At 40.8% G+C, this 11,531-nt stretch overlaps 2 protein-coding genes and 1 non-coding gene across 5 annotated transcripts in view; 2 read left to right on the top strand and 1 right to left on the bottom strand.

The window, feature by feature from the left end:
- Positions 1 to 911: 911 nt before the first annotated feature.
- On the top strand, positions 912 to 4,347 carry hs6st2 (heparan sulfate 6-O-sulfotransferase 2). 2 transcript variants are annotated; one of them, XM_049585054.1, is made up of 3 exons: positions 912 to 1,088; positions 1,249 to 2,226; positions 2,904 to 4,347. In XM_049585054.1, exons 2-3 carry the CDS (start codon positions 1,649 to 1,651, stop codon positions 3,730 to 3,732), a joined length of 1,407 nt encoding a protein of 468 aa, XP_049441011.1. In that variant the 5' UTR covers positions 912 to 1,088; positions 1,249 to 1,648; the 3' UTR covers positions 3,733 to 4,347. The 2 variants fall into 2 exon arrangements, with proteins under 2 accessions (XP_049441011.1, XP_049441012.1); XM_049585055.1 differs by having other exon boundaries at positions 912 to 2,226; positions 2,907 to 4,347.
- On the bottom strand, positions 1,015 to 1,087 carry trnaf-gaa (transfer RNA phenylalanine (anticodon GAA)). Its single transcript has one exon. It is a non-coding gene; the product is annotated as a tRNA-Phe (tRNA).
- Positions 4,348 to 7,302: 2,955 nt separating the features above from the next.
- mbnl3 (muscleblind-like splicing regulator 3) overlaps positions 7,303 to 11,531 on the top strand; it is a 40,593-nt gene continuing 36,364 nt past the window's right edge. Inside the window, exon 1 of one of the 2 annotated variants that reach the window (XM_049585057.1) lies at positions 7,303 to 7,800. The gene's annotated coding sequence lies outside the window, so the exon portion shown is untranslated. The remainder of the gene's footprint in view (positions 7,801 to 11,531) is intronic. The other variant, XM_049585060.1, reaches the window with a different exon arrangement.

Raw genomic sequence — 11,531 nt, 5'->3', positions numbered from 1 at the left:
ATTAGCATGACTATGTAATATGAAACACAAGTGGTGTGCAACTGTAGCTTTGTTCAGCATATTTACTATTCTTAACTCGCATACAGTGACAAACAGTATGTGGTGTTACATAGCATTTTCATTATTCTTAACTGTGGGCTATATAATTCTGTATTTTCTAACTCAGTCTTTTATCTTTATTGTTTCACAGTGCTGTATCACCAAGTCAAACTCTTGTCTACGCGGTATATTTGACGGATAAAGAGATTTTGATGATATAACACAATAATGAGATGTGCTGTTTGTATGACGTCAAGAGGAGCACCAGCTTAAACTAGAGACTGGCACGCACATGCATATGGTGTGTTCTTGCCCTGAGCTTAGACAGTGGTGGCTTGAAATTGAGAATATCCTTGGAAATGTATTGTTACCAGATGTATAACTGCATAATTCTGAATAAGGAGATTTTTTTTTCAAAAACAAAAAAGGGGAGCATCAGCTGAATTATTCCCCATCACTCCTTTTTTTAACATTACAAGCTTCTTGCTCCTATTATCACAATTTCTTAGATAGGATTGATAAAACCCTTAATGTAGTGGTAGCCTACAAGTTGCAGTCATGTTGCAGTACTGTTACTACTGAAGCCAGGATGTAATACAGGGATCAGAAGTCAATGCAAGCCCTATTTCTGCTAGAGAATGTTTATTTTAATGTTTAATTAATTCAGCTGTCCAATTATGTCTTTGCAGTATTTATATTTTAAAAGACCTATATGTCTACGAGTATGAAAATGGTGTGTTTATTCGGTTATATAGGCCTATTTTTTCATTTTTTATTGGCCCACCTGACTGTTGAGCCAATCAGAGGCAGAGTATGGCAGAATAGGGCGGATCATGTCTTCCGATGAATTCGCTATCCATCCGGATAGAGCTACTTTGGAACAACGTGACCAACGCTCCAACCAACGTCCCTACTACTGATCTTGTTAGGATGGGTCTTCACTAGGGAATGCCAAACTATATCTTCATAGCAAAATGCCGAAACCCGGGATCGAACCAGGGACCTTTAGATCTTCAGTCTAACGCTCTCCCAACTGAGCTATTTCGGCGGTGAGTACTATTCATGGAACATGTCCAATTTACACGCAAACAAAAGGACATATACCGTCTTTTACATACTACAAACTAAGAAATACACATAAAGAAAACGTATACACACCTCAGCCGATTGTTAGGCTAACTTTGTGTCTCTACGGCTCTGGATTCATAGAACGTTCCACGCGGTGACGTCATTTAGACGCCCACATTAAGCGCAGAGGCTGCTGGGAGGAAAGGTCAAGAATCGACGACTGTGGACGCCACGGATTTACGTTACCGTTGCAAGAAAGATTATCGCTTCGTTAAACTACTTAATGATACTGGAAAAACTATTTAACTGTTTGAAATGAGCCATGTGAGCTCCGCTGCCTGTAAGACAGGAAACATTAAAATACGCTATTGTCCGTTTTTTTAAAGACTCCTTCAGGCTAGCTGCCGTTAGCAAGCTAGCAGCTGCATTGTTATTGTTTTCGCCTCATTAGGCGGCCATAAAAATACTGTTCCCCGAGGTACCCCAGCCGAGGCAGGGGTCCGGACTGCCTGAGTGATGTGTTTCTGTCCGTCCCGGGAAGATGGATGAGAAGTCCAGCAGCAGCAGCCATCACCGGCTCCTGATCGTCCTGCTCATGGTGTTGCTCTTTGGCGTCATTATGGTCCAGTACGTGTGCCCGAGCAGGTCCGAGTGCCAGATGCTACACCAGCTGGGGTCCTGGTTTAAGGACGGCGGTGCAACTGGTTCCCGGAGCGGTGGCAACGAAATCCAAGACGGGCTGCAGAAAGATCCGTACATCGCAGAAGACGGCGCTCTTGTCCGCTTTGTCCCTCGCTTTAATTTCACCAAAGCAGATTTAAATCGTGTTGTCGACTTCAACATCAAAGGAGATGATGTTATAGTGTTTCTGCACATTCAGAAAACTGGTGGCACGACGTTTGGGCGCCACCTGGTGCGGAATATTCAGCTGGAGAGGCCCTGCGAGTGTCACGCAGGTCAGAAGAAATGTACCTGTTACCGGCCAGGTAAAAAGGAAACCTGGCTGTTCTCCCGGTTCTCCACCGGCTGGAGCTGCGGGCTTCATGCCGACTGGACTGAGCTGACCAGCTGCGTCCCGTCAAGGATGGATTCACGGGAGGCTCCTGAAAATCTGCCCAGGTAGGTGTAAGAGGATGCTGGGGATGGGGATCTTAGGGTGTTACAAAACGTTTCGACTGGACATAACTATGTACATACTGACAGGTAAAGAAAGTCAAGCTATCTCCTGTCTGTAAAATATACTTAAAACAGTACTTTATACTTTTACAGTTGCACTACTACTGCTGCAGCAACTGCTTTGATAATACTACTATATTACCAGTGGTAACCTATTTGAAGTGTTTCAGCTGTTTGCTTATGTGTTGAATTGATGTAGCTATTAAGCATCATATTGAGTGGGAATGTGACCCTTAGGGGAAGTTAACACTGCCAGCAGATTCAAAATGTGGTTCTAATATTATATTTGCTTTTTCACAATCTATGTACTTTTGACAAAGCCTTAATAAAAACATTATTTAGTGGTTACTTGTCTTAAACCTAATGCAAAGCACTTCTAGTGCACACAAAAGCCAATTATTGCATGAGCGTCTTGCCAAACTAATCCAACCAGTCTATTCTCCAAGCATTATTATGAGTGCATTAAACACTCACGGAATAGTTTAAAAAATAATAGACAGATTTACAGTTGATAATGAATAAGAAACATTATTTGCATCACTAATTCAAATAGATAAATTAAATGCAGTGTCATCTTGAATCTATTTTTGTTGGACCTAATGTTTCTTTTTCCTCTCCAGTAGGAACTATTATTATATAACCATCTTAAGAGACCCCGTATCACGTTACCTGAGCGAGTGGCGTCACGTGCAACGTGGTGCTACATGGAGGGCCTCTTTACATGTGTGTGATGGACGTTCACCAACGCTATCTGAGCTGCCAAGCTGTTACTCAGGAGACGACTGGTCAGGTTGCACCCTGCAGGAGTTCATGGACTGCCCCTACAACCTGGCGAACAACCGGCAGACTCGTATGCTTGCTGATCTCAGTCTGGTGGGTTGCTACAATGTCTCCACCATGAGTGAGGAAGAGCGCTGGGCAGTCCTTCTGGAGAGCGCCAAGCGCAACCTACGCGGCATGGCCTTCTTTGGGCTGACCGAGTACCAGCGCAAGACCCAGTATCTATTTGAGCGTACCTTCAACCTGGAGTTCATCGCACCCTTCACACAGCTTAACGGCACACGCGCCTCCAGTGTTGAGGTCCCTCCTGAGACACAATACAGAATCCTGCAGCTGAACCGATGGGACGTAGAGCTGTATGAGTATGCCCGCGACCTTTTCCTGCAGCGTTTCCAGGTGGCGAGGCAGCAGGAGCGCAGGCAGGCCAGGGCAAGGCGGCAGCAGGAGAGGAGGCGGCTCCGTGGAAGGCTCACAACAAAGCAAGGGAGGCAGCTGAAGCCCACAGAAGCACCCCGTCAGCCTGTGAGCCACTCTGTAGTAACTGAGGAGCAGCTGAAGGGTAAAGCTGGTGGAGACAGTGTGGAGTCAGAGATGCTGCTCCCAGACTGGTGGGATATGGATGAGAACAGCACCATGGAAGATTACATGGACAATGTGGAGCAGTGGTAGTGACGGGAACGAGCAGTAGGGTGTCTTAATACTAAGTGTGCCAAGTTCTGCCTTGTCTGTTGTTACTCAATCAAAGTTATTTTTAGTATATGCCTTCCACTAAATTTTCTTTTTCTCACCATGAACAAATGACACCATTTATTTATTTATTGATACTGATTGTATTTCTTTGTCACAACTGACATTCATAATAAATAGATTTCCTTGATAGAAAAAAAGGCTAGTCTGGGTACCTGCAATCCTTTACCTTCAGTGATCACACAAGCCTTCAAGACAGTTATCTTGGCTTTTAAACACATCTGAACTCCTGTGAAGTAACTTGGAATGAGGGGGTGCTTGCTTTTCCTTGTTAAAAAGAACAATGTAATAATTTGTTTCTATAAATAATATGCTACTGTTTGTGATTTTACTGTTTGTGATTTACAATCTGTATGTTTGCCAAATTGTTGTCTTGTCTGAAATGTGTACATTTTAAAATGTACCTGTTTTTAAGTGTCTTTTAAGTAACAGAAAAGGACAGTTTTCATAGATACCTCATTGTGTAGCATTAACTGCTAATATTGTAAAGTTACTGAATGTGTCCCAGGTCTCGATTTTTATATAAAAATGATTTTACATTCACTGAACTACTGTTTTATTCTTGCCATACTTTGATATCTCCTGTATGTCTTTGTCTGACCATGTGCACAAAAGACTGCAAGCTTTTGTGTTGCACTTGCAAACCTCTGTTACACCAGCAGGGGGCGCTCAAATTACTTTAATGAAATCAGAGCTTCCTGGGTGGAGATACTGAGGTGGTGGTTGACATCACGGCTTATTCTTAAATTTAGTAGGATAGGATTTTAAACCTTTTTTCAGTGTGATCCTCACAGGATTTAATAGAGGGATCAGCTGTGACAGCTGTTCGTAAATTTTGAAGAATTATTCAGCAGTTTACTGAAAATGGTCAAGACTGTATGGAGGTCATAGGATTGTTAAAAAAAGGGGGGGGGGGTATTTTTTATCAGTACAGAGATAGCTGGGGGTAAGAACAGTGTTATGCTGTTGATTGTTTATGAACAACATCTAAATATATAAACTCAGTGTTGGGGAGTAATTGACTACATGTAGTTAAATTACTATTTTAACTACAATTTGCAGTAGATGGGTCGCAGCTTAGCTACATTGAAATCTCAGTAGCTTTTTTCATTCATTCATTCATCGTGAGGCAGGGTACACCCTGGACAGGTGACACATAGAGACAAACAACCATTCATGCTCACATTCACACCTATGGACAATTTAGAGTTACCAATTAACCTGCATGTCTTTGGACTGTGGGAGGAAGCCGGAGTGCCCGGAAAGAACCCACGCTGACATGGGGAGAACATGCAAACTCCGCACAGAAGGGCTCCCACGCCCAGGATCGAACCGGCAACCCTCTTGCTGTGAGGCAAGAGTGCTAACCACCACATTACCGTGCCGCCCTCAGTAGCTTTTTTTCTGTAGTTAACTACATTTTAGTTTATTTAGTTAATTACAAACTACATGTTTACCGTATTCTCATGAGGATTTATGCCATACAATATAGCACAATGCTACAGCTCATTGACCACGGTTGTTATTAAATGACAGTCACCTGCTATTTGACTAAAATCACCTGTGGTTTGCATCCAAGATGTCTGTGTTTGAACATTACGAATTAGAAGTTTAGCATTTTCCTGAACACATCCTCAGACTGCTTAAGTGAGGATTGACCTGCTCTAGTCCCTAAATCAGACACAGGTACACTTTACTCAGTGTCACTGCAGTACAGCGTGAGATTTCAGCTTCAAATTGTGACCATTTCCTGTGATGTATTTTGGATGTAGCTGAACTACTTTTTTGACAAGCTAAAAATTCTGTGATTCGTTAAGATGTAAGTCAATTACTTTTCATTGTGAAGTAGCAAGTAGTAAACTTGCGTGGATATTTAAATTTGGTTTAGACTACGACATATCTGGATCCTGTCTTCATTTTTTTTGACTCTGTCAGATTTAAAAGCTCATGCCAAAAAACTGAAAGCCAAAAAAATTACAGACAGACATATAAAACCATTATTACACTCAAGTATGTTATAATATAATGCTGCTCTGCTATCATAACTCAAAGGGACACGCCACCTTAATAATTGCATTATGTTATTCTAATGAGGTACACTCTCTCGAAGCAAGAGAAGTAAGTCTCAAATTTGTATTGTCATTGAGTATAAAATCTGAGCTGTTCTATAGACCAGGCGTGTCAAACATACGGCCCGGGAGCCAGAAGCAGCCCGCCAAAGGCTCCAATCCAGCCCACTAGATGAGTTTGCTCATCTCATATTTCGCACCTGTGAAGACTAAGCAGTGTCAGGTTTAAACAGTGAGTAGATACTTGATGTAAAATGCTGCCTCAGAGACTTTTCACCCTGACCAAAATATAGCTCTCCGATATAACAATGACTACTTCCTGTGGTCATATTTAAAGATATTGAACATTGTACATAATATTCATATATCAGCCAGCAGCTTCACTACAAAAGAATCTGTATCAGACTTCTATCTTAAAACAATATGGGTGGAACCCTGTTGATAAGGCACTGACAAAACTTCAGATTGTAAATGGTTTATAAAGCAGGAGATGACTTTACCTGCTTCCTTAATGGCCTCCACTTTAGGGGAAAATTATGAAAAAAAAATGCACATGTAGTAAAAGTGAGTAGCAGATTGGCTCATAAAAAACAACAACCACACTTCCCTTCATTAACGATAATACAGTGATATTAAAATAGACAGAATAAAATAAGTTTAAATAAGTGCATAAATAGAAATGTAAAATTTAATTAAAATTGCCCATTCCACAGTCCAATCCAGTTGTGGCTAAGGTGATGTGTGTGTGTGTGTGTGTGTGTGTGTGTGTCTCGGTGGGTGTTCTGGGTTTTATTGTGAAAACCACCGAATTTTGGGTATCCCCTAAATGTACAAGCCAAACACATAATGTAACGTTCGTAATGTTATATAATAATTAATAATTAATAAATTAACACATAGAGTTAAATGTTAATTGTAAAATCTTAAATGAGTATGATACCCCTGGTCCAGGTTTCATTGTGAAAACCATTAGGCACATGCTGTTGCTAGCATTGTTGCTAGCATCAGGTCCAAGAAAACGGCTCTGCAAGCTTACTTACATATTTTGGCATATCACCTAAATGTACAAGGTAAACAATATAATGTAACTTTACTAATGTTATACGCAATAAATTAACACTTTAAAAATTAAATGTAATTAATATTTTACTGCTTTTAATTGTTTTTAAATGGCCGTTTATAATTTTCGACCATTATGTTTAAATTTTGACCGTTGATGTTGCTATATTAGCCCAACTGCTAAATATATGCTAATGCAGTTAGCCTTTAAATGATGCCAATAAAATAACGCTGTCGGGCTATATGGGTGTGTTTTTTGGCTAATTAATTTGCCCAGGTTTGCAGGGCCACATACCATTGTAACTGTCATGTGTCATGTCGTTACCTGGGAAGTCTTTCACCCGCCTTTTATGAGTGTAATCTTAAACACACACATACCTGTCGAATTAGCCATTCCCACCTGCGCAGTGTTTATGGCAGCCTACCTTGATAACCTGCTTTCGTCGTGACTTTGATTCTCCCCCATGCTAATTACGTTATCTTATAAACGAAAGCACACACTCCCAACTCCTCCCTCTCCATTTCTGCCCTCCCTCTGATTTTTTTTTCAAATGTGTTATTCTGCTGTGTGTTCAGTCACTGTTGCAGCCGAGCAAATTTAGTTGCAGCAAACATTTCAGCTGCCAGCAGCCACCGCTTCTTTCTTTCCCTCACTCCGCGGCCGTAACACGTTTTTTTTACTTGCTTCGGTTTTATTATTCCCAGCTAGCGACAACGCGCTTTTATTTCTTCCTCTGCTTTCACTTACAGCCTGTACTGATTGTATATCAGCGTCTGTGTGGAAAATAACCATCAGATAAACATTTTAACCGACGTTAATTGAGGAGGAGAGGACATCTGAATCCGTCTGGACTACACACAGGTAAGAAGCTGAGCACGTCTGGCGCAGTAATAATATAATGCTGTTTAGTTTTATGTTTAATCCATGCTGCAGTCATTAAAAACGCCTCTGTCACTCTGCCTGTTGCGTGGAAGCTCAGAGCCCTTTGTCATTGTTAATTACGGGCGTAATTGCGGTGTTACACATAGGCACTACAGTAATAACATCTCCATTTGACATGCTTGTTGTAGGTCTGCTGAGGGCTATGCTCTGTGTAGATTATAACAATGCCTGTCATGTTTGAGTGCAGAATCTGCACGAGGGTTTGGTTGAATGCAGCATGCAGGGATTTTATTGGGTGTATTAACAGTCACAGTGTTTCAAGTGCAAGTTGTCATGCCAGAGTGAAAGGCAAAAAAATCAATGTGAAATTACTTTCTGAGTCTCTGTTCACTGTATTATTATATTTAATTCAATTACAGTTGGCAGGAGTGAAGAGCACCTGCAGTTCCTGGTTATCTATCTAGCTGTGTGTCTGCAGGATTCTGCATCCAGCCTCCATGCATGCACGCAGCACAGAGAGGTTGACTCCCTGTCCTTGTTTACCCTTAGGGGTCAGACATTCAAGCCACCGTAGCATACTGTGTTGTCACTACTTGCCTACAGTACATATAATACTGTACGCACTTCCAATAGGCGTATCACCATCATCTTGGCTCATTATACAATACAGCCAGTCAAGACAAGTTCACGCTCCCTCCAGGCTGTGGACTCTGCACCAGTCTAGCTAGTTTTTCTTTACTTAATATAAACACTGATAAACTGACAGATACACATGGGCATGCAGCCACATTTCCCACATAACCTATTTTCATTTCCCCTGTCACACAGACACATTAACTGCCTGGGAAGCTCCATCTTTTATGGTGCAAATAAAACCATTCGCCAACCAATAACAAATCAGAGACGTTATGCTGATGATAGCTATAACATCTACAGTTTTTCCACACAGTTAACTTTCATGATCTCACTACAGGGATGTGAAACTCTCAGCACCAAAACCAGCAGGGTAACATGAAAGCTCCAGGGTTTACACTTTATTCTCTATCCTGTTTTCTAGATTAAAACTTTTTAAAAGTGCAACAGGCAAGTTAAGCTGCAAGTAGTTCGTGTTTTGTGCAGGCTGTGTTGTCCTGTATGATGGGATAGGCTTGTCATATGTTTGCCTGAATGGGAACTGTGGTGCTTTAACAAGCTGAAAGGATTACTGATACTTAACCTAATTACTTTGCACCCTCCCTCCAGGCTGCTAGCTTTCACTCTCATTGTCATTTATGGATCTTCCACCTGCTTTTTAATCAATCACCTTGTCACTGACGAGATCCTGTTTTGCACTTGTCCTTGTCGTTGCTCTCAAAAGACTTGATTGTCAAGTGAACTGTAACAATCATACTGGGGGATCAGAGTTTGTTCATTGCACAACTACCTGTGCCTCTAAAAAAAGAATTTACCAAACCTTTGGGAATGGGGAAACTCCCGATTATTAAAAAAAAACAAACAAAAAACCTCCCACAGGAAATTCACAGATTCTCGTGTGAAACTAAACTGACACACAGATATGGGCCAATTTTTTTCCCCCAGCATGTGTATACTAAAATACTTACTGCACTAAACTATGTGATGTTTTTATTTCTCTGTCAACTTGCTGTATCAGCCTTAAAATGCTTTTGTTCCCATTTTACATGTTTAGCCAATGCCCTTTTTTTCCTTTAAAAAATTCAGCATATTCAAGGTCTTGGTCTAATTCTTTTGTCTCTGTCAACCTGCTGTTTGCTTCAACTGCATTCAGCCCTTTAGTTCTGACTTTCATTCCGGTTAGTGTCTCAGCCATTTCGAATTTAGCTAAAGACACATTACATTCTTATTTTTCACATATATCAAATGCTTTTAATCGAGCAATTCACAGTGAATCAGCAATCCTAAATTTCTACATGACTGTTGAACTCCTCTCAAGTTCATTTGAATCTTAAACTCTTCTCAGCACTTTCACTTCATTTGATAGCTCAACCAGTGCTCACACTTAAAGGGAAACGTCAGTATGTTTGAACCAGATTGTTATTTCCCAATATCTTTTTGTTTAAGTGACTCATGGTGACAATTTTTGAAATTTGTCTAAAATTAAGAGAGAACGCTGCAGCCAGCAGCAGCGAAACAGGCTGCAGTGTAATCCCTACGGCAACTGTGTGCCGTCAATTTACGTCCATTAGAAGAGCTTGTTTTTGCTACTGACAGGCTCAGATTGTTATTATAAATGTCGAAGAACATTATGGAAAGGATCTCTACAATAAAAAGCAGTAACCTCTAGGGTGTGTAAATGTCTGCATATATCAGTGTGATATATATCAGTGTGAGTGTGTATGTGTGTGTTCAGAAGTACATGTCCTGGAAGAGGGTCTGTCCCATTTCAATGTAGGCAACAATAACAAGTGTTATTGTGTGTAACCAAGTCTCACTCTTGTTCTGAAATCTCATGGAGTTAGTTAAATACTCAGCCATGACACTGATTTTTTTTTAGCTAACACTAAGCTATGCTTTCTGTACTCCAACACAACAAACTCTTCCCAGCACTCTTGTCTCTTGTCTCAACTCTCAGTAACATTTTCACTGTTGTTTTCCCCGCAATAAGTCACGTCTCACTTGAGTGAGACTTTGTCACAATAACACACAGACCAGCAAAAGGTAAGGGACAAAGTTTAATTTCTCTGTAGGGTTTTTCCTGTAATGTTGTCAGACACTAAAATAACAATCTGAGCCTGTAAGTGGCAAAAACAAGCACTTCATGGATGCAGACTGACAGAGCAGATTTGACCGTAGTGATTACATTGCAGCTCTTTTTGCTGCTGCGGCTGCAGCATTCTCTCTTAATGCTGGACCGCTTTCAAAAATTGTTCACCATTAGTCACGTAGACACAAAAACATGGGAAAATAGGGTCCAGGTTGAAAGACACAGATGTTTCGCTTTAAATGTACACTCGAACTACATTAAGTGTTCAACTTTTATCAAAAATTTCAACCTCATTCTTCTCTAGTTTTGAGTCGTGTCAACTTCTTTACAAGCAGTTACTGTATTTTGACAGTATTTTATGATTATTTTGTTCTCTCAGTCAGCCTACTGTATTAATTCAATTTAATTTTATTTATGAAGCCCAATATCACAAATTACAATTTGCCTCAGAGGACTTTACATCCCTTTGTCCATGGACCCTCACAGTGGAGAAGGAAAAATCCCCCCAAAAATACCCTTTAATGGAGGGAAAAAAGTTAAAACCTTAGGAGTCTAAGGAAGACATAATACATTTATCACATTTACCCGATACTCTTAATTTAGAGGAAACAGTGGAGCAATGTTAAAATTTCTCTTGGCAAGCAATTAAAGTGACAGACACTTAAAATATCCTCCTGCCTGTACCATGATTGTGCAAAAGAAAAGAGCAAAGCAAAGTAATTAAGAGGAGAATTAAAAGGTGTTAATAAGTGTTAATATGTCGCCCTATCTCTCACTGAATGTATGCCTAACACTTTACAGTGTTATTGATATAAGGCTATCTATTAGCGTGAGCAGATAAGGTGCAGCGCTGTCTGTCTGAGGTGGCACCCAGCCTACACACCAGCCATAATGCAGACGTCAGAGCTCCAGTGAAGGTTACACTGCCGGTAGCCCTTTGGTGCACTGTGTTTGATGATGGACGCAGTGCGCCGGAGTCAACGGCAGC

Source organism: Epinephelus fuscoguttatus, linkage group LG9, assembly GCF_011397635.1.
Source record: "Epinephelus fuscoguttatus linkage group LG9, E.fuscoguttatus.final_Chr_v1".
In the NCBI taxonomy this organism is placed as follows: Eukaryota; Metazoa; Chordata; class Actinopteri; order Perciformes; family Serranidae; genus Epinephelus; species Epinephelus fuscoguttatus.
The sequence above is the reverse complement of the archived record's forward strand: the minus strand, read 5'-3'. Positions and strand labels throughout refer to the sequence as shown.